The sequence below is a fragment of the Oratosquilla oratoria genome, chromosome 2, assembly GCF_046742065.1.
Source record: "Oratosquilla oratoria isolate Oo_2021 chromosome 2, ASM4674206v1, whole genome shotgun sequence".
NCBI lineage: Eukaryota > Metazoa > Arthropoda > Malacostraca > Stomatopoda > Squillidae > Oratosquilla > Oratosquilla oratoria.
In genome coordinates this window covers 39,305,778-39,327,513 of record NC_134778.1, presented here as the reverse complement: position 1 = coordinate 39,327,513, position 21,736 = coordinate 39,305,778, and the positions used below count along the sequence as shown (strand labels likewise).

Here is a 21,736-nt window from a genome sequence, read left to right as displayed (position 1 = left end):
GGGGTGGTGTGAGAGGTAAATACAAGGGTAATGGGTCGGGGATTGGAGATGGTTAAAGAAAATGGAGAAAAGTTGGAGATAAGCCAGTTTGCTGATGACACTGCACTTGTGGCAGGATCAGAGGGGGGATTAAGGAAGTTAGTGATAGAGTTTGAGAAGGTGTGCAAAAGAAGGAAGTTGAAGATAAATGTGGGTAAAGGTAAGGTGATGAGATGTACAAGGGGAGAATGTGGCAGCAAACTGGAAAGTATTAAGGGAGAAAGACTGGAGGAAGTGGGTAGTTTTAGATACTTGGGTGTAAATGTGGTGGGAAAGGGAGGAGTGGAGGTGAAGGTAGAATGTAGATTGAGAGAAACAAGTAAATGCCTTGGAGGATTAAAATGTAATTAGAAATGGACATTTGGGAATGGATGCTAAGAAGAGATTGTATGAAGGAATGAGTGTGCTGACAGCAATTTATGGGATAGAACATAGGAGAGAGGGAGTTTGAATTTGTTTTAGATGAGGCACCTGAGAAGTATGATTGGGGTTACTAGGCTGGATAGAGTAAGAAATGAGGAGGTGATGAGAACGGAGGTGGAAAGGGAGTTGGGAGATAGGATTGATGAAAGAGTATCAAGAGTTTGGACACATGGAAAGAATGATGCATGGAAGGGAGTAGGTAGTGGATGGGAGAGTGAGGGAGTATGTGTGAACAATAATTTGATGCAGCTCGAAAGGATTTCTTCCCGTCCTCTCTTTTTCTGCATGAGAGGATGGAGAGGTGGGGTTACCAATTAAATGAAGTAGCTTTGCTGTGGATGTGTTGTGTCTTGCTACACTGCTTCTGACCCAGGGCAGTAGGGAGATGAAGGGATGACCTGTCATCCATGGGGAGCCAAGATAAGAGGGAGGGAGGGGGTGAATGAGAGTGGAGTATGTGGGGATGGAATGGGTGGGAGTGGATTTTATGCCTTTGTTTTTTGCTACCTCCCTTGTAAGGGGGAAAAAGACATTGGTATATATATATATATATATATATATATATATATATATATATGTGTGTGTGTGTGTACTTTCAACTTTCTCTTCTTGCATACCCTCCTGAACTCTATCAAGTGCAATGTTATCTACAAACAACAACTGGCTCACCTCCCACTTTCCATCATTCGCACTAACCATCTCCAATCCCCCAGCCCTTCACCCTCGCTTAAATGCCCAAAAATTATCCTTACCTATTGCCATGGGGAAGGTGCAGATACGAGTGATATGCTTTTGTGGGAGTTTTGGCTTTGCTTCATCACTGTGTGAACAAAATTTCTCCCAATGTAAAGCTGTTATGAAAATTCATGCACACATATGTTAAGTAGTAGGAGGAGGGGAGCTGTTGCCAGTTGTCAGCTATGTGTGAAAAAGTGTAAACAATATAGAGGAAGATGATAGAGATCTTGGGCCCTGTCTAGAGACAGTGTCAGCCCCTTAGAGCTTCACTCCCTGATGGAAGTGATGGGGTTGACAAGTTTTGAAAATGGACAACTCTGCTGTCAATCTTGCAGGACCACTACAAGCAGGTACCCATCATTGGTCCATGTAGCCTACATTACTTAGAAAAAACTGGAAACATGCAGGAAAATGATTTATCCCCTAATCTGAAAATTCACTGTATTGCAGGTATATCAAGTTCTGTTGGGGAAACCAGTGGCAGCAGTTCCTCGTGCAGTCAACAGATCCAGCAACAAGGTGGGCAACAAAGCCAACAGGGGAGCAGTAGCAGCAGTGTTGTCCAGTCAGTAGCAGAGAGTACAACTATTGTGTACAACTTTTACGACGACTCGGTTCCCTTTGTAACAAAGGTGCCCACACGCCCCATAACACTAAAGCGCTTCAAGCAGCACCTGCCCAAGAAAGGAAATTACAGGTATTTACAATGATTTGGGGGTTTTGAGAGTAGGGAATGTCTGTTGAGCGAGGGAGAAGGCAGGATACACAGATGAGTGGAGAATGGATATGTATAGATGATACGGTTATCTAAGGAAGGGTAGGGTGTGCTTATGTGTGATTGATATTTTGACACAGTCTGAAGGGATTTTCTTCCCATCTTCTCTTGTTCTGCTTGAGGGGATGGGTGGGGGGGGGTCACCAATTAAGTGAAGTGGCCTTACTGTGGATGTACTGTGTCTTGGTACATTGCTTCAGACCTAAGGGACTGGGCAGACAGGGATGACCTGTCGTCCAAAGATGAGAGGGAGGAAAGGGTGGTAGAGGGTAGTGGTATGGGTGGGAGTAGGAACTTGACTTGCCTGCCTCACTTTTAAGCAGAAAAACTCTTGATACAAACATAGACAATTTCCCTCCTTTTATAAGGGGTGGCCAAGTCATAACACATATTCATGCACAAAACCCATTCAATCACTACATCCATATGAGCACCTCATGGATGAAGGGTCATCCTCATCCCCCATCACACCTCTTAGGGCATGGACAATGCAGGAAGGCACAGTTTCACAGTAGAGCCCAGTAGCCAAAGCTAATTTAAACACACCCACACACACTTCATCTACTCAAGATAATCTATGAAACAGATGGATATCCCCTTTGGTTGCATCATCCCTTTATTTGTTGACTTCAATCTTTTGCACTGTATGCATTTCATTACTATCTACCATGTCCAAGCTGATGGCAAGATTAATAGAACTTGTTCAGTCATTATCCCATATAGGGAACCACATTGTAATTCTTGTATTATTTTCTGTTCACAGGTTCTTCTTCAAGAAACAGTGTAAAGAATTTGGTGTGATTCAGGAGGAGATTACTGATGACAATGAAATCCTTCCATTGTATGAGGGCAGAGTTTTTGCTCAGGTTCGCAAAGCTGATTGAAAGTGAAAAATCAATGCAAGAAAACAAGGAATTAGCTTCACATTGCATCCAAAACAGTGTGTGCCCACATGGTGATTTCAAAGGTGTAGTGACTTGGAAGCAAAACCCCAAGTACTTTTTATTACAATTAGTGATGGAGTGTATTACAAGAAATCAAAGCTTAAACATTTGGTCTTATGGGAAGTCAAGACCATAAATTAAAGCTTTTGTTATTTTTTGTTTATTAATATTGTTGCTATAATTATTTTTTATATCTACACTTGATATCGTAGGAGTGTAATGTAGATATGGGCAGCCCCCCTCGTCACTCTCTTCTCCTTTCTTCCTTTTCTCTCTTTCTTTTTTTCTTTCTTCTTTTGTCTTTCTTTTTGGGGTTGCAGGAAGCAAGATGCTGTGACTGTATGATTCCGCTAGGATCAAGAATTGCCTGTTAAGTCAAAGGATAATGTTTATGGCAATACATACACAAGTAATAATCAAAGTGTAGCCTCAAAGTACTCAGTGCATTAAGTTATCTTCTTTTCTTTTAAGTACAAGTTTGTGTCAAATAGATGAGGTGCATAATGTGTTTAAATTTGGAGATGTTTTTCTTTCTTTTTGATTTTTCTTTATTTTTTTATAGGTTAATACTTTGTACTGTTTATACTCTACCTCGTGTTGCTGAGTTAGCAGCAGGAAGTGGTCCACATGTGGATTGCTGGGTCTTGGGGTTGCCGGCTCCCCCCTCCCCCCCTCCCCTTCTGTCTTGCCCTGGGAGTTGGAAGCAGTGCTAACCAGTTCAGTAATACTGTGTGAGACTTGTATGGACATCATAAACAATCATGCAGCCTTCAGCCTGAACGTAGTCAAATCAGTGCACTGTTGAATTTATTTGCCAGTACATAAATTCTCCCCAGAGAATGTAACATATCTTGAAAATTTTCAGTCCTTGGAATTGTTTAATATTTTCAGCAGTCTACCCTAACAATAGTTGCATAGTATTAAAATCCTCCATTCAAGAAAATGTATTGCATGTAACTACTGATTGGCATCAAGCCTCCTGGTATTGCATTGTGCCTTCTTCCAAGATTGGGTGCACTTGTTCATCTAGTTTCTCTCTTTAGTGTTTGGGAAAATTATTGGTTTGTCACTGCTATAGAATGTGCACTGCATACATGTGACACCTAGATGTCTTTGTAATTTATTTTTATTTTCTTATGTTGACTAGTGATTTGGAAATAAAGAATGGCAAATTTGTAAAGCAGTGAGGAGTTATGGTGACCAGCTAGAATTTTCCTGAGCACAGCAGTACTGTTGCCTACAGTACCTAAACACTTGTCGGCCCCTTCCCATAGCCTGTTGCCATGAATGCTTCAAGCACCACCAGCCACAAGGGCTATTTGATTGTAAGGAATTTGCAACATTGGCAGGAAATGCAAGCTGAAGCAATAACTCTGGTTGCATAGACAAAGCCATTCAAGTGGTCCTGGTTGTCCCTGCCCTCCATGAACGTAGAGTTCATGGGTACCCGAAGTCATGGGACGGTGCTCTTTTTCCTTCCTGGGTTTTGTTGTGGATGTTGCTGCTGCTTCATTGTTCCCTGTTCACACAATGCCTTTGCTCCTTATCTGGAATCACATTTTTGTGTAGTCATTTTACCTTTCATTTTTTCATTGAAACCAACCTGTCCAATTACTTTCCCATCATTGCTGTGCCATACCATAATTATTTTCTAGGCAGTAGTGTGGAGAGGGAGCATTGAAGGTGTAGGGACATCCTTTTTATTTTTGGCGTGACCACTACAACACAAGTCCAAGAACCAGAAGGCTTCTTGTAGTAGCAGTGTGGCTGTGGCTCTGTCTTGTTTACTGACAAACCAGACACTAGCTGTTACATGAAACAAGCTTAGTGATATGCCCAGTGAGAACACCTATACATTGCACAGACAACACAGTCACATAAACAGACACCAGGATACATTAATAAACATTGAGAAGACACTGAAGAGCAAGGAACATGTAGGAGCAATAAAAATAGTGGCCCTTCGGTACAAGCTACCTAAAGGTACTGCTGGGCTGCCTGGCTGTATTGTCTAATGGTACTGCCCAGTGATTCGGGCTCCCTCACAGTATTGCCTGACTGTACGGGTTGTCCGATTGTACTGCCCCTCCTGCCCCACAATGATTTGTTGCAGTTGATATCGTACCCTTGGAACCAGAAGGTTACATGATTGTTATTTTGATGCTGAAGATGATATATATGTCCTAGACAAGATTTAATGAATGCCCACCCATGTTTAGGACATGGAAATAAGAATAGATTGATTAGCATTACAATAAAGTGATAGAAAGATGTCTGAACATCAAGGGAATGAGCTCATGCAACCTTCTAGATTTAAGGGAAATATATAAATATATATATATAGGCCCTACTTCAGTGTTCCTGTAGGCATAGTATTGTTCTACACAGTCCATTACTGTCAACTGTGATACAGAGTTTCTACAGGACAGGCCTAAGTGGATTCTGCTATTTGGTGCTATTGTTCATAGAAGGCCTACAGTAGACCCTGGCCCGACGCAGCACCCCTTTTTGTCCCATGCTTAAGCCTGGGCTCTGCTGCAGTTGGCAAGGTTGTCTGCTCACCACATATCCCACACTTCATTTCTCATATCCAAATATTCTATTATCCATAGTAATGATGTCAACTGTACTTGTATCACTTTTCAAGAGTTTCCTTTTTTTTTTTTTCTATTTTTTCTATCTATCCATGTGTTTGGCAGTGTAAGATGTCACTACCAAGCGTACAAATTTATTTACTTGCCACCACATTCACTTCAGGTCTGTCTGTGCTTATTGTTTCCGTTGCAGATAGACTGGAAAATTCCTCAGGTTAGAGAAAAGCCAAGGTTAGCTTCAGTTGAAATACTCAATATGAATGAAATGAAAATATAAATGTACATATACATCGTGTGTATATACATATGTATGTGAGTGTGTGTGTATACACATACATGTACACATATACATACATATATGTAATCTTTTATGTCCTCACCACCTCTGTTGTTGTTTCAACTAAAACCAAACAGAACTGTACAAATAAATCCAATAAAGTTGTTTATCTTTTGTGCTCATCTTGGCTTGACATTGACAAGAGGCAGTGGTGGTAAATGTTTTGAGAATTGATGTGTTATTTGTTCAAGTTTGTGTCCTTTTATTTTTGTCTATTATATATCCATGTCTCAGGTATGTCTGTCTTTGTCTACTAATGCTCCTAGGTCTACATTTATTATGGTAATTAATTTTCCTTGTTTCATTTGTTATTGTAATTTTTGTAAAGATTCCCATTTTCCTCCTTTCCTCCATGTGCTGGTTTCAAACAACAAGGAAATGCAGTCAATCAAGATGATAGAAAAAAGTGGATTACATTTACTTAGAGGAAAGCTTTAGGTCTGGTCAGAGAAATATAAATTGATGTGGCTAAGATAAAGATTGAAATGCTTCTTGATTTGATAGGTCTGCAGAACCCTTGTCTTTATATATAAATAAATACACATTTATATATATATACTTGGTAAGCTTGTGGCCAGCTCTGATACAGAATGCCTTAAGGAACACCCAACTTCCACTGTATAGAGCCTTGCTAGTAAAAAAAAAATGAAAATAAGAAAAAAATAAATAAAAGAAAAATAAAATGGAAAAAAAAAAGAATAAATAAAAGAAAAATCATATACCTCCCCCATAACTTTGCCTTCTTTTTTAGGGGGCAAGGTTGTGGGAGGTAAGGGATGACTACTGGGGCTCAGGGTGGACAGCGCAAGTGGTTGTTGTTGTTTACTTCTTGCCTCCTGCTGTCCCCCCGGCATCATCACTTGTCTCATAAGTGTACATACAATTTTTTAATAAACTTTTGTAGAAAGAGAAATGTTTCTTCAATGAAATCCTATTCAACAAATGATTGTTTTAATGGTTCCAGAGCACCCTAATTCCACATTTTAGAAAAATTATTCACTGGATATACATTCAATTGGAGAGATGTTGAAGAGATAGAGCAACTCATTATGGACTGGTTTGCTGGGATTTTGCCCTTGACAACGATCTCTTGCCACCATGTTCCATTACTGTATATTTCAAGGATGCTTATAGTTTAACAGTTTTTTTCATGAGTTGTGTAGGGACAATAGAGGTATTGGTGTTTCATCAAGGATTTGGTGTGGTGTTGTTTGAGGGGAGAGATGACAAAGGTGGTGGTTGTAGACCCTTGTGTAAATTGGATATTCTAATAGTATGGAGCCAATTCTGTCAATTTGACTTGGCTACCTCTTTTGTAATGGGGGAAAAGCCCTTTGTATATAAATAGAACAGTACGTGATATAAAGGGAGCTTCACACCATGTGGAGTGTTGTTTTCTGTCATGAAGTGGCCATGGGTGAGGTAGGAATCTACTCTTCTTGGGCATACTAGTATATATGTATTTATACCTAAAGGCCCTTCCTCCATTCACTCATCTACAATAGCCGCCATAAGTTTGGACATGATAATGCTGACGTCAATACTTATGTCATAAATTGGAAGACCCTCGCCCTCAATATTCCAGGCAAGCCATGTGTTGAGTGTATCAAGGTATGGCTGGATTATTTCTGCAGCTTTGTCTGTATTACGATGTGTGCATGTGATTGTTATGTCGTCTGCGTAGGAAGAGATTTGTATTTCTGAGGTGTCTGGTGTGGGTAAGTCATGCATGTATAGATTAAAGAGCATGGGGGATAGAACAGAGCCCTGTGGTACTCCATTCTTAATGTTTCTGATGGGCGATGATTGGCCATTATATGACACGTAAGCATTCCTACCTGCCAGATAATTGGTCAGCCATCTTTTGGTGTTATTGTGCATGTCTGTGTTATATATTTTATTTGTTAGGGTGTGGCGGGGGATAGCATCAAAAGCTTTACTAATGTCTAATGTTATAAGAAGTGTTCTGTGGTGGGGCCTATCTGAATTGATGCCATCTAAAATTCTTTGTGTGAGGTTTATCAGAAGAGTGTTTGTGAAGTGTAGTGGCCTAAAAATGTGTTGTGAGTCAGCAAGGGGAATATGTGGTGTGACAAGTTGAAGTATTAGGCATTCAATGACTTTAGAGGGGGTGCAGAGAAGTGTGATTGGGCGGTGCGATATTGGGATTGTTGGGTCTTTGTTCGGTTTTGGAATGGTGATTATTTTACCATGCTTCCTGATGTCGGGTATAGTGTTGTGTGAATAGCTGTAGTTTGCAATGTTTGTGAGTGGGTGTATACCTTGTGGTCAAATGTGTTTTAGGTGGATGTTACTTATGTTATCAGGGCCACAGGCGGATGAGTGCTTGAGATTATGTATTATGTGTTTTGTCTGACTGTCTATGAAGGGTGTATAGTCTGAGTCTGTGGGAAAGTCTTTCTTACGTCGAATAGTGCATCGGTCGTCAGGGTGAGAAGTGAGATGGCTTGTCTGTGCAAAATGATTTATGAGTGTGTTTGCTTGTTGTCTGTTTGAGGGTAGATTGTCTGTTGTGATTATTGCTGTGTGAGAGCATGTTGTGTTACTGTTGGATAGTGTAATGCTGTTGAGTGTTTTGTACAATTTGCTGGTGTTTGTTTTGTGATCAAGTGTATTGATAAAGTTTTGCCAATTTTGTGTTTTTTTGTTTGTGTATTTTATTGGCAATCTCAGTGTTTAGTGTTTGTATTTGGTCTGCTATGTTTTGAGGGATAGGTGTGGGGGTATTGTGTTTAAGTGTGTCTCGTTGTCTGATGAGGCCTTGGATTTCTGGTGTGAAGTTGGGGTTGTGTGATTTTCTGTTGCCTCTAGGGATGTATCTCTTGTCTGCGTTTTGTATGATTGTATTAAAAGTGTGCACAGCATTGTTTATGTTTGTGATTGGTGTACTGTTAAGTGTTTCAAAATGTTGTTCTGTCTCTTCAGTAAAAGCTTCCCAGTTAGCTCTCTTGTAATTGGTGCATGTGTGTCTGTGGCCAACTGGGGTGCATCTTGTTTTGGTGGTGATGATGATTGGAAGGTGGTCAGAACCAAGGGTTCCGACCACTCTCCATGATGTTGTTGGGGAGTTAGGAGATAGGGTTGATGAAAGAGTATTGGGATGGTTTGGACACATGGAAAAAATGAGTGAAGAAAGATCAGTGAAAGAGGTGTAGAGGGAGTGAGCATAAGAGGGTGACCAAGGATGAGATTGATGGATGGGGTAAAAGGGCCATTGGGAAAGAGGAAAGAAGGGAGAAGACAGAAGATAGGGGTGAGTGGAGAATAGTTGTGTATGGATGAGGCTGTGATGCATGGAAGGAAGTAGGTGAGGGATGGGGGGAGTGTGTTTGGATGATATTTTGACACAGCCCAAAGGGATTTCTCCCTGTCTTCTTTTTCTGCATGAAGGGATGGAGAGGGGGTCACCGATTAAATGAAACGGCCTTGCTATGGATGTGCTGTGTCTTGCTGCATTGCTTCTGACCCAGGGCAGTGAATGAAATGTAGGGATGACCCATCATCCAGAAGGAGCCAAGAAAAGAGGGACGGGTGGTGAATGGGAGTGGAGTTTGTGGGGGTGAAATGGGTGATAGTGGATTTATGCCTCTGACTTTGGATATCTCCCTTGTAAGGGGAAAAATGCCCTTAGTATATGTAAGCGACTGGTTACTGAGGCCTAAAGAAATTCCACTCCAAATCTATAACCTAGGGGAGCACAGTCTGAACAGCTGATTGTCAGCTAGTGTCAGGCATGGAGAGGTGTAGCCCCTCTGTCAAATATTTTGAATAGTTGTTCATGGGTGACCCTCCAAGCAGGCAGCTTCCCATTGATGGTGTTTGTGTGGTAATTGTCAATCCACCAATAGATAAATCTCTGCCCTCCCTGACAGAGGTCAAAGTGGTTGTAAGTTGAAAGGTGGAAAGACTGATGGCACCTATAACATCAGTACAGAGTTGCTGAAAGCTGGAGGTGAGGCCATGATCTGTGGGTTGTATGCAGTGCTGTCTGCTGTCTGGCAGGCCAACACCATTCCCTCTGACTGGAAAAACTGTCTGGTCATCCCTATCTAGGAAGCAAAGGCAACTGGCACAACTGCAACAATTACCATGGTATTATGTTGTTTAGTGTTCCAGGAAAGATGCTTGCCCATCTATTGACATCAGTTTGTTCACACCTGCTAAAATTTCAGAGGCCTGAACAGTCTGGGTTCATGTTAGGTAAGTCAACAACTAATCAGATCCTAGCACTTCATATTCTTCTGTAACGTTGACACAAGTTTCAACAGGGGTTTCTTACTGTTTATGTTGATCACAAGAGAAACTGGTCTCATCATCCTAAGGACACAAAGACTAGCAGGGGCTTAGTGATGCCTTCAAAGGATTAGGAAGCTCCTTTCCTTGGAACATGGGATTGATTCCTCGAACCCCTTCGAAGTGTGTGTAGATTCGTAGGCTTCTGGGTTCTTTGGAACCAGGGACACCATCTTGCCCTCCGAGGGCTCTTCTGAAGAGATAGAGAAGGAGGTGTCCTTGGTCAAGGTTGGGTGGTCAGGTCAAGTACCATAGGCCTATGTACATAACCAATGAGGAGTGGGAGGGAGTGAAGGATAGAGTAGAAATAGGAGTGGAGGAATGGGGATAGTTCAAGGAGGGAGTCACAATGTGTGGAACAAGGGGGATGGAAGGAAATAGAAGGAAGGGTAGTGAGTGGTGGGATGATGAAGCAAAGAAGGTTGTAGAAGAGAAGAAGCAAGCATTCACAGATTGGTTACAAAATAGAATGAGAGAATCATATGAAAGGTACAAAGAAAAGAGAAGTAAAGCATAAGATAAAGAAGGCAAAGAGGAGAGCAGATGTGAAATGAGGTAAAAGTATGACAGAAAATTTTGAAAGTAATAAAAAGATGCTTTGGAAAGAAATTAAAAGAGGAAGAGGAGGTGAATCAAGTAGAGAGGAAAAGGTAAAAGGTGCAGATGGAGAGATAATAATGAAAGAAACAGCAGTAAGAGGAAGATGGGCAGAGTATTTTAGGGAGCTAAATGTGGAGGAGGACAGGGAGGGAAAGGTAGTTGCAGGGGAAGTGCTAGGAAAATGACAGTGATGAATGAGGAAAATGGAGGAGACATAAGGAAAGATGAGGTGAAAGCAGCTATTAAAATCATAAGAGTAGGTAGGGCACCTAGGTTGGATGGGTGTCATGTAGTGTGTCTAAAAAAAGGAGGTACAGTGATGGTAGACTGGCTGGTAAAGTTGTTTAATGTTTGTTTAAAAAAGGGTAGAGTGCTGGAGGACTGGAGGAGTGCCTGTATAGTTCCACTTTGCAATGGAAAAGGGGACAAGTGTGAGTGCAGTAGTTTCAGAGGGATCAGTTTGTTGAATGTAGTTGGGAAGGTTTATGGGAGGGTCTTGATTGAGAGGATTAGGAGAGGAACAGAGGGAGTAATTGGTGAGGTTCAGTGTGGGTTTCGGAAAGGTAGGGGTTGCATGAATCAGATTTTTGTGGTAAGACAGACATGTGGGAAAGCTTTAGGGAAAAGGTAAGGATGTTTTTTGGATCTTTATGGATTAGACAGGAGGGCACTGTGGGAGGTATTGCAGATATATAGGATTGAAGGAAAGCTGTTAAGAGCAATCAAGAGTTTTTATGAGAGTAGTAAAGCCTGTGTTTGAATCAGAAATGGAGAGAGTGAGTGGTCTAAGGTAAAGGTTGGACTTTGTCAGGGATGTGTTATGTCACATTGGTTGTTCAATTTATACATGGATGGGGTGGTGCAAGAGGTAATGGGTCAGGGATTGAAGATGGTTAAAGAAAATGAAGAAAAGTGGAAGATAATTCAATTGTTGTTTGCTGACAACATTACGCTTGTGGCAGGATTATAGGAGGGTTTGAGGAAGTTAGTGACTGAATTTGGGAAGGTGCATGAAAGAAGGAAGTTAAAAGATAAATGTGGGTAAAAGTAAGGTGATGAGATGTACAAGGGAAAAATGTGGCAGCAAAATTAAGGAAGAGAGACTGAAGGAAGTAGATAGCTTTAGACACTTGGGAACAAATGTGGTGGGAAAGGGAGGAGGGAAGATAGAGTTAGAATGTAGATTGAGAGAAGCAAGTAAATACTTTGGGGGATTAAAAAGTGTAATGAGAAATAGACATTTGGGAATGGATGCTAAAAGGAGGTTGTATGGATGAGTGATTGTGTCGACATAACTGTATGGGGGCAGAAACATGGAACATAAAAGAGGAAGAGAGGAGGAGTTTGTGTTTGAGATGAGGTGCCTGAGAAGTATGATAGGGGTTACTAAGTTGGATAGAGCGAGACTAAAGGAAGTGAGGAGAGCAGGGGTAGAAAGGGAGTTGGGAGATAGGGTTGATGAAAGAGTATTGGGATGGTTTGGACACATGGAAAGAATGAGTGAGGAAAGATTAGTAAAAGAGGTGTGGAAGGCAGAGGTGGAACGAATGAACATGAGGGGGTGACCAAGGATGAGATGGATGGATGGGGTAAAAAGGGCATTGGGAAAAAGGGGAATGTCTGCTGAGGAAGGAATGGAGAAGACAGAAGATAGGGTTGAGTGGAGAAGGGTTGTGTATGGATGATGCTGTGATGCATGGCAGGGAATGGGTGGGTATGGGGGACGAGGGAGTATGTGTGAATGATATTTTGACTCAGCCCAAAGGGATTTCTCCCTGTCTTCTCTTTTTCTGCATATGGGGACGGAGGGGGGGGGGGTTGTTGATTAAATGAAGTGGCCTTACTGTGGATGTGCTGCGAGCCAAGGTAAGAGGGAGGGAGGGGGAGTGAAGGGGAGTGGAATATGTGGGGATGGAATGGATGGGAGTGGATCTGTTTTTTAGCTACCTCCCTTGTAAGGGGGGAAATAGCCATTGGTATATGTATGTATGTGTCTACTTTTCCTCCATATCCTGTGAATTTCAAATTTCTAATTGCAACAGAGTTACACTAGATACATACCAATTTACAATCAAATCCGTTCCATTAAATGTGTCTCCATTATACTAATAATGGTTATTTATAAAACAAGTCACCAATACAGCTGGGTGGTTTGTTTCCATATCTATTTCAATAATGGGTACCTGCTTGTGGTGGTGCTGCAAGGTAAACAGTAGGGGAAATCCTTTACCTGCTGCCCATTTTCAAAATCCTTCAACCTACTCATCTCCAACTGCTAGTGCAATCCAAAGGGGCTGATGCTTGGTCTCCAGAGTGGTTTGAACATCTTTTTCACCTTCAACTGTATTTCCTTTACCTTTTCACATATGGAGAGCTAATTACTGGTGACTGCTCCATTCCTATTACCTTAAGCAAGTGACAAACAGTCCCAAATTGAAATAATGCAGACAGAGTCCATAGTTTCTGTGGGAGGGTGTAAGGACCAATACCAACTACTGTGAAATTCACAGCAACGATTATAATTAATAATTATTTCAAAGGACCTACCTGAGCTTTACTTTTATTTCATATATGAATTATATGTAACCTGTGCAGAAACATATGGTGGATATTCATACCATAGTAAAAACATTTGTAACCATTTATTGAAAGACATCTAAGGAAACTTCTCTCTTAGAAATAAAAAAATAAAATCATATTTTATACCAACTTTTTAATCATATACCTCAAACAAATTATGGTAAACTGAATCATATATCATTTCATGTTATTCAGCATATACTGTATATACAAAGACTGGTAGAGGAAATAAAATCTACTCTATTACGAAGGTGAACCCTGACCTCAATCTTTGCACAGGCACAAATCAGTTCTCACTTGATGGTCCTGAAAAAGAAAATTCAGCACAAGTAAGACATACAGTACATCATACATACATACATATAACAAAGACTTTTCCCCTTACAAAGGAGGTAGCTAAAACACAATGGCATAAAATGCACTCACACCTACTCCATCCCCACATACTCCACTCCCATCCACCCCACTCCCTCCCTCTTATCTTGGCTCCTCCTGGATAATGGGTCATCCCTGCATCTTCCCCACTGCCCTGGGTCTGAAGCAGTACCGCAAGACACAGCACACCCACAGCAAGGCCACTTCATTAAATTGGTGACCCTCTCTCCAACCCCTCATGCAGAAATGGAGAAGACAGAGAGAAATTCCTTCTGGCTGCACCAATTTATCTTCACACATACTCCCTTACCCACCATCCCCCACCCACTCACCCTCATGCATCATAGCATCATCCATACAAAACCATTCTCCACTCACCCCTATCTTATTTCCTCTCCTGTCCTTCCTCAACAGACATTCCCCTCTTTCCCAATGCCCTTTTTAACCCATCCATCCACCTCATCCTTGGTCACATCCTCACATTCACTCATTCCACCTCTGCCTTCCACACCTCTTTTACTAATTATTCTTCATTTATTCTTTCCATGTGTCCAAACCATCCCAATACTCTTTCATCAGCCCATCTTACAACTCCCTTTCCACCCCTGTTCTCCTCCTCACCTCCTTGTTTCTCACTCTATCCAGCCTAGTAACCCCAACCATACTTCTCATCTATTTCCTCCTCTCTTCTTCTTTTATGTTCCATGTTTCTGCCCCATACAGTACCATCGGCACAATCACTCCTTCATAATAATCTCCTCTTAGCATCCATTCCCAAATGTCTATTTCTCATTATACTTTTTAATCCCCCAAGGCATTTACTTGCTTCTCTCAATCTACATTCTAACTCTACCTCCATTTCCCCTTTTCCACCACATTCGCACCCAAGTATCTAAAACTATCCACTTCCTCCAGTCTCTCTCCTTTAATACTCACTTCCAGTCTGCTGCCACTTTCTCCCCTTGTACATTTCATCACCTTACTTTTACCCACATTTATCTTCAACTTCCTTCTTTCCCACACCTTACCAAATTCCACTAACTTCCTCAATTTTTACTCTGATCCTACTATAAGCGCAGTGTCATCAGCAAACAACAACTGACTTATCTCCCACTTTTCTCCATTTTCTTTAACCACCTCCAATCCCCAACCCATTACCCTTGCATTTACCTCTCGCATCACCCCATCCATGTATAAATTGAACAACCAATGCGACATAACACATCCCTGATGAAGTCCCACCTTTACCTCAAACCACTCACTCTCTCCATTTCTGATTCTAATACAAGCTCTACTACTCTCATAAAAACTCTTGATTGCTCTTAACAGCTCTTCTCCAATCCCATATATTTGCAATACCTCCCACAGTGCCTTCCTGTCTACCTTGTCATAAGCCTTTTCCAAATTCATAAAGGCCCAAAAAAACATCCTTACCTTTTCTTAAACCTTTCTCACATATCTGCCTATCACAAAAATTTGATCCACACCATCCCTACCTTTCCTAAACCCACACTGTTCCTCACCAATTACTCCCTCTGTTCCTCTGCTAATCCTCTCAAGCAATACCCTCCCATAAGCATTCCCAAATACACTTAACAAACTGATCCCTCTGAAACTACTATACTCACACTTCTCCCCTTCTCCCTTATAAAGTGGAACTATACAGGCACTCTTCCAGTCTTCTGACAGTCTACCCACTCTTAAACAAACATTAAATAACCTCACCATCAATGTATCTCCTTTTTTTAGTTATTCTGCATGATACCCATCCAACCCAGGTGCCTTACCTGCTCTCATCATCTTAACAACTGCCTTCACCTCATCTTTCCTTTTTTCTCCTCTATTTCCCTCACTCATCACTGTAATTTTCTTAGTGCTTCTCACTGTAACTACTTTCCCTCTCTATCCTCCTTCACATTTAGTAACTCCCTAAAATAATCTGCCCATCTTCCTCTTACTGCCTTCTCTTCTATTATCATCTCTCCATCTGCACCTTTTATCATTTCTTCTCTACTTAATTTGGCTCCTCTTCCTCTTATAATTTCTTTCCAAAACATCTTTTTATTACTTTCAAAATTTTCTGTCATACTCTTACCCTATTTCACATCTGCTCTCCTCTTTGCCTCCTTGATTTTATATTTACTTCTCTTTTCTTTGTACCTCTCATATGATTCTCTCATCCTATTTTGTAACCAATCTGTGAAAGCTCATTTCTTCTCTTCTACAATCTTCTTTGCTTCCTCATCCCACCACTTGCTACCCTTTCTTCTATTTCCTCCCACCCTCCTTGTTCCACACACCATCTCTGCACACCTTGTGACTCCCTCCTTGAACCATCCCCGTTCCTCCTCCACTTTCTACTCTATCCTTCACTCCCTCCCACTCCTCAGCTTCTTTTTGCACTCCTTCTCCTTCTGGGATCTGTGACCTGATATATTAGGGCCAGTCTTCTGTAGAGAGAACCAAAACAACAGAACAAGTGATTGATAATTACCTATATGGTACCTATCTCACGATAAAGTTTGCCAAACAACTTAAAACCTTTCCAACACACTGAAATTTATATTAAGACTGTTATGCATCATTATGAGATATGAATTATTTCATGGGGACTAATAATTAATGGATACCTGTTTGTGGTGACCTGTAAGGTAGACACTGGAGAGAATTTTATCCTATAAATACCTTCACCTCTATTTGGTATATTCCTGAGGGGTTGGTACTTCATCTTCAGCCCAAAATTACTTCCTATCAAATATGACCATTTTTATCCATCTTTTCACATAATGAAAAATAACAATTATGACTGCTCCCTTCCTGCTAATTCTAGAGAATGGCACAGAAATAGACCCACACTAATACAACAGACAGTAGTCTAATGTTTCTTCCACAAGTAATCTATAAGAGGGCCCAAGGACTGTAGCTTGATACTATGGAGATGCCATATCCAGTCATGAAATTCAAGGTAACAATGAATACTATTATTGTTAATTCACCAACAGGGATATGTTTCATCTTTAAAGAATTCTTACATAAATATTTATGTTCTTCATGCTGGCCTTGATGTATATGCTGGTGATTGCTTGATTAGCTCATCTAGTTTTGCTACAAAGAGTTCACTTTCAATTGGGTGATTAAGTGTACACATTGGGTTCCGCACTACATATTCAACATACACCTGAAAAAAAGAAAATAGTTATTAGTGTCCTCATGCATTTAAAACAGATAACTTGTCCTCTAAAACAGCTAAACTAATGCACATTAGATTTCAAAGTATTACAAATTACAATACAGAAAATGTTATAAGAATATATTCCCATACTTTTTTGTTTGCCCTCTAAATAATGCTAAGTTTGCTCTTAATTACATTGTTCTTTTTGAGGGCATGAGGGTTGATGGAGTGCTATACCAGCAAAGGGTTTACCTTACAATCACCACTAGCATTGCCCCACAATAACAGAGTAAGCCTCCTCCATGCCTATGGATCCCAGTTCACTTCTTAAAATTATAAAAAAAATCTACTAGCCTTAAACTCCTCTCTCACTATACAGCTGCTTTGCTTTCTCACAAATTATCACTTCTGAGATGCTAGCACCAGCCATTTGTTTTTTTGTTTATCTGCACTTTTAACTTACCAGAGTGCCTGTCATGTGACATCTGTGACCATGGAATGCAATCCACTTCTTTCTTCAGCCACCCTGACAAGATCCACAACCCTCCATTCATCACCAATGTGTTCAAACAATGTGTCCATAAACTTGAATATCTGCCTTTCTCTTGCTCTGGTCCCCTCCACTTTACCCAACAGGTATTATCTTTCTAGTTCATGTCCTCTCAGTATATGGCCCACGAATTTTAATTGCCTCTTCCTGATACTTTTGACCAGTCTTTTTTCCACTCCTGTTCTTCTCAGGACAGTTTCATTGGTAATCCAGGCAGTCCAAAGGATTCTAAGCATTCTTCATAGGAACCATATCTCCACTGGTTCGAAACTCCTTATCATGTCCTTTACTGTCCATGCCTCACAACCATACATTAATGTTGACCACACATAACACTTGAGAATTCATTGTCTTAATTCCATATTCGTGTTTATATTAATCAGTAGCTTTTTTAAGTTTGCGAATGCTGTTTTTGCTACTCCTATTCTCGTTTTTATTTATTTTCTACAGTCTGCATTTTCGGTAATAATACTTCCTAGGTATTCAAAATGTTCTCAATCTCTCTTTTCTTTTTGTTTTGGGGAGTTCCATTGCTACCTCCCTTATAAGGGGGAAAAAGCCTTTGGTATATGTATGTATGAGTTCCATTGCCTGCAATCTTTTAGAGGTCAAAGTTGACCTTTGGCCACATCTGCTGCTTTTATTGCTTCTTTGTATGGCAGAATTGTGCACATAGTTGACTTAAGCATTTTGAACATGGTTGTGAGATCTGATACTCAAACACTGCTCTAGTGCTGAGTGATAAGTTCTAATGGGAATGAATGCAAAGAGGAGATTTTATGAAGGGGTGTTGTGTCAACAGCATTGTATGGGATTTAAGAGAGGCAGAGAGGGGTTACAAGATTGGATAGAGTGAGAAATGAGGTGAGGAGGAGAGTGGGGGTGCAAAATGAGGTGGCAGATAGGGCTGATGAAAGGTTATTAGGGTGGTTTGGATACATGGAAAGAATAAGTGAAGAAAGATTAGTAAATGAGGCATGGAGGGCAGAGGTGGAGGGAGTGAGGGGATGATCAAGGATGAGATGGATGGATGGGGTGAAAGGGGTGTTGAGCAAAAGGGGAATGTCTGTTGAGCAAGGAAGGGAGAGGCAGGAGATAGGGTGAGTGGAGAATGGCTGTGTATGGATGATACTGTGATGCAAGGCAGGGGATGTTGGGGTAGGGGGGTTGGGAGTGGTTATGTACGAATGGTATTTTGATGCAGCTTGAAAGGATTTCTCGGTCTTCTCTTTTTCTGCATCATGAGGGGATGGAGAGGGGGGGGGGTCACCAATTAAGTGAAGTGGCCTTGCTGTAGATGTGATGTCTTGCTAGATTGTTTCTGACCCAGGGCAGTGGGTGAGATACAGGGATGACCCATCATCTATAAGAAGCTTAGTATGAGAGGGAAAAAAAAAGTGTGATGGATGGGAGAGGAATGGGCGGGAGTGGGTATCTGCCTTTTGACTTGGCTTTCTCCCTTATAAGGGGGAAAAAGCCCTTGGTATATAGACAGACAGATAGACTTTCAAATTCTAAGAACATCTCTTTAATGATGTATACATGCAGAATGCAGTACTATATGATATGGCCATCATCATTTGTGTTTGAGTTCCAAGAAAAGTTCAACTTTTGAGGCAAAATATGTTCAGATTACAAGTTATTCAACCTCTGGGGCATTCAGTTTCAAAGTATTAGTGTACAGTATGACTCGGATCCATCAAGGTGCCACAAAGTCCCTACAATAGTGAATACAACTTATCTCAATATCCTGTATGGCATATATAAAACATCCTACCTGTGTATAGATCTGATGAAGGAGCTCTTTGACTCCTTGTGCATGAGGATCAGTGTTGAGAATGAACTTTATTCTTGTTGGAGTTTCATAGAAGGAAAGGCGGTACTTGTTGGTCACATAATTGAAGAAGCCTTCCTTCACATCTGTTGGAGAAACCTGTTTCAGAGGAAAGCAAAATATATTACCTTAAAAAGAATGAAGTATTGCAATTTAAGGAGATAAAGACCTCAATCCAGCAAACTAAGAATATTTAGGCTATTTTTATATATATTTTTTGTTCAAATAGTTACCCACAAAGCATGGTGGTTATGCATGATAAAGAAAATAACCTCACCCTTTCTCCTATCATGAGTTCCTTTCTCTCCTTCCTACTTATCTCATGCAACTTTCTAGCAATACTGTTAGTTCATCTCTGGTGCACCCTTCTCATGGAACAGGTCAACCTTAGTTTATACATTCTTTTCCAGCAATTTGTCACCCATACACATTTACATCTGTTTGACATCCTGACCATGAGCTCTTACAGATACTTTATGATGTTTGTAAATGAACATTTTCATTTCTCTGAATAATGACCTTACAGCTCACATAGATATATATAGTTCCTGAGAATAAACTCTATTCTCAGGAATGTAAGAAGTACAAATATTTTCTTTTGCAATGACTGTTCATTAAAAAAATGTGTCTGAAAAGCTTTTGGTATAAATATTGAAGACATTTTATAATCTAATAGATATATCTATGCATATACACTGGAGCTACCCAATTCAACAATACATCAAGAAATTAAAAAACATACCACAGGCCCAGAGATCTATAACTACCACCTGAAACCCTTAAAAGAAGTAATAAAAGCTCTCATTGTTATCTTTAGCCATTCCTTAGCAAACAATAACATTCTAGAAGAAATACAACTCAAATCTCACATACAAGGAAAAAAGAAAAAGAAAAGAAAAAGAAAGAGAATATTTATTATATATATATATATATATATATATATATATATATATATTTTTAAACATATATATACATATAAATATATATACTGCGAGTCCTCCTTATATGGTAATTCTTTATCCAGTAAATTCACAGTTACTGTATTTGGTAATTACTACCCTCGATTCTATTTCCGGTAAGAAAAATTCACAGATACGGTAACCGCTCATGTTTTGAAGAGGAAAGAGCAGGGAGAAGGTACATTTGCCATATCCTATTATTACATGTTATAATGGGTTCGGTATATGGTAATTTAAATTTGCGGTAAGGTTTTCAGGAATGCATATGTACCATACAACGAGGACTTACTGTATATATATATATATATATATATATATATATATATATATATATTTATATCTATATATATATATATATATATATATATATATATATGTAGAGACATTGGGACAAATTATGGGAAAGGTGGAGGGGGAAACACGGGTCTTTATCTGATTATCGAGTTTATTCCTGACCGGTTTCGCTTACAATAGCTTCTTCAGAGGCTCTGAAGAAGCTATATATATATATATATATATATATATATATATATATATAAAATAAGAGGGAAGAACCTAGTGAAATAATAATAACTTGTCTAGTTTCACTAACTGGAAACTTGCAGCCTTATGATATTAGTCAATGGTCCTTAAGCCCTCCCATGGATCTCATTGAGAAGAAACACTGGACTTGTCTGTGTTGTAATGGTGCGGGACTATTTCTATGCCACCAGCTTATACTACTGGGAGGTGAAAAAAAAAACAAGTTGGGCTCAAACTGGAGAAGGAAAGCTGACATCTGGCAACTGTCCCCCTCCCCTCTTCTTTCTACTATCCAGTGGCAAAGAAACAGTCCCACACCAATACAACACCAATAAGAATCCAATGTTTCTCCCTAAAGTGATCTTTGGAAAGGATCACAAACTGTTGATGACCACTGAGAGACTGGGTATTTCCAATCAGTAAAACTTAAGGCAGCAATTATTAATATCATAAAGAATTTGACTTGGCTTCCTCACTTATAAGAAGGAAGAAGCTCCTAGTATACAGATATATAAAATTTCCTTAACTACACAAAAGTTACCTTTGTAATAAATGACTTGATGGAGAATATCATACCATACATCAGCTTTGCTTCCTGAAAAAAAATATAGTCTCTATTTATGTATGTACGGTATACTGTATATGTGTGTATATGTATATACATATATGTATATGTATATATATATATACATATATATATATATATTTATATATATATATATATATATATATATATATACTGTATATATATATGTGTGTGTGTAATAAAACAACTTGGAAAATAAAATGAAAGGTGATCAAACGTTTTCATCTATTTAAGGCATTTTCAAAGGTAGAGTAAGGAAACAATGACAATATATATACAAAAGAAGCACACTAGGGGGAATTAGGACAGGTCCATAGTGACCTCACTCTCAGCACTGCCGGATGTTTGAGCCGGCTTCTGTCAACAATTTTGTATGTTATAAAGTTATCTAATT

At 39.9% G+C, this 21,736-nt stretch overlaps 2 protein-coding genes across 12 annotated transcripts in view; one reads left to right on the top strand and one right to left on the bottom strand.

Moving 5' to 3' along the window:
- The window catches only part of Axn (protein axin), a 219,550-nt gene extending 212,786 nt beyond the window's left edge, over positions 1-6,764 (top strand). For all 7 annotated transcript variants that reach the window (XM_076207947.1, XM_076207939.1, XM_076207892.1 and 4 more), the window contains 2 exons: positions 1,651-1,897; positions 2,739-6,764. In XM_076207947.1, the coding sequence (XP_076064062.1) occupies positions 1,651-1,897; positions 2,739-2,859 (368 nt within the window). In that variant the 3' untranslated portion in view covers positions 2,860-6,764. The remainder of the gene's footprint in view (positions 1-1,650; positions 1,898-2,738) is intronic.
- Positions 6,765-13,391: 6,627 nt separating this feature from the next.
- The window catches only part of Bet5 (blocked early in transport 5), a 91,340-nt gene continuing 82,995 nt past the window's right edge, over positions 13,392-21,736 (bottom strand). For 4 of the 5 annotated variants that reach the window (XM_076207844.1, XM_076207879.1, XM_076207871.1 and 1 more), the window contains exons 3-6: positions 21,298-21,351; positions 19,219-19,374; positions 16,752-16,897; positions 13,392-13,650 (exon numbers count right to left, since the gene is read on the bottom strand). In XM_076207844.1, the coding sequence (XP_076063959.1) occupies positions 16,769-16,897; positions 19,219-19,374; positions 21,298-21,351 (339 nt within the window). In that variant the 3' untranslated portion in view covers positions 13,392-13,650; positions 16,752-16,768. The remainder of the gene's footprint in view (positions 13,651-16,751; positions 16,898-19,218; positions 19,375-21,297; positions 21,352-21,736) is intronic. The other variant, XM_076207852.1, reaches the window with a different exon arrangement.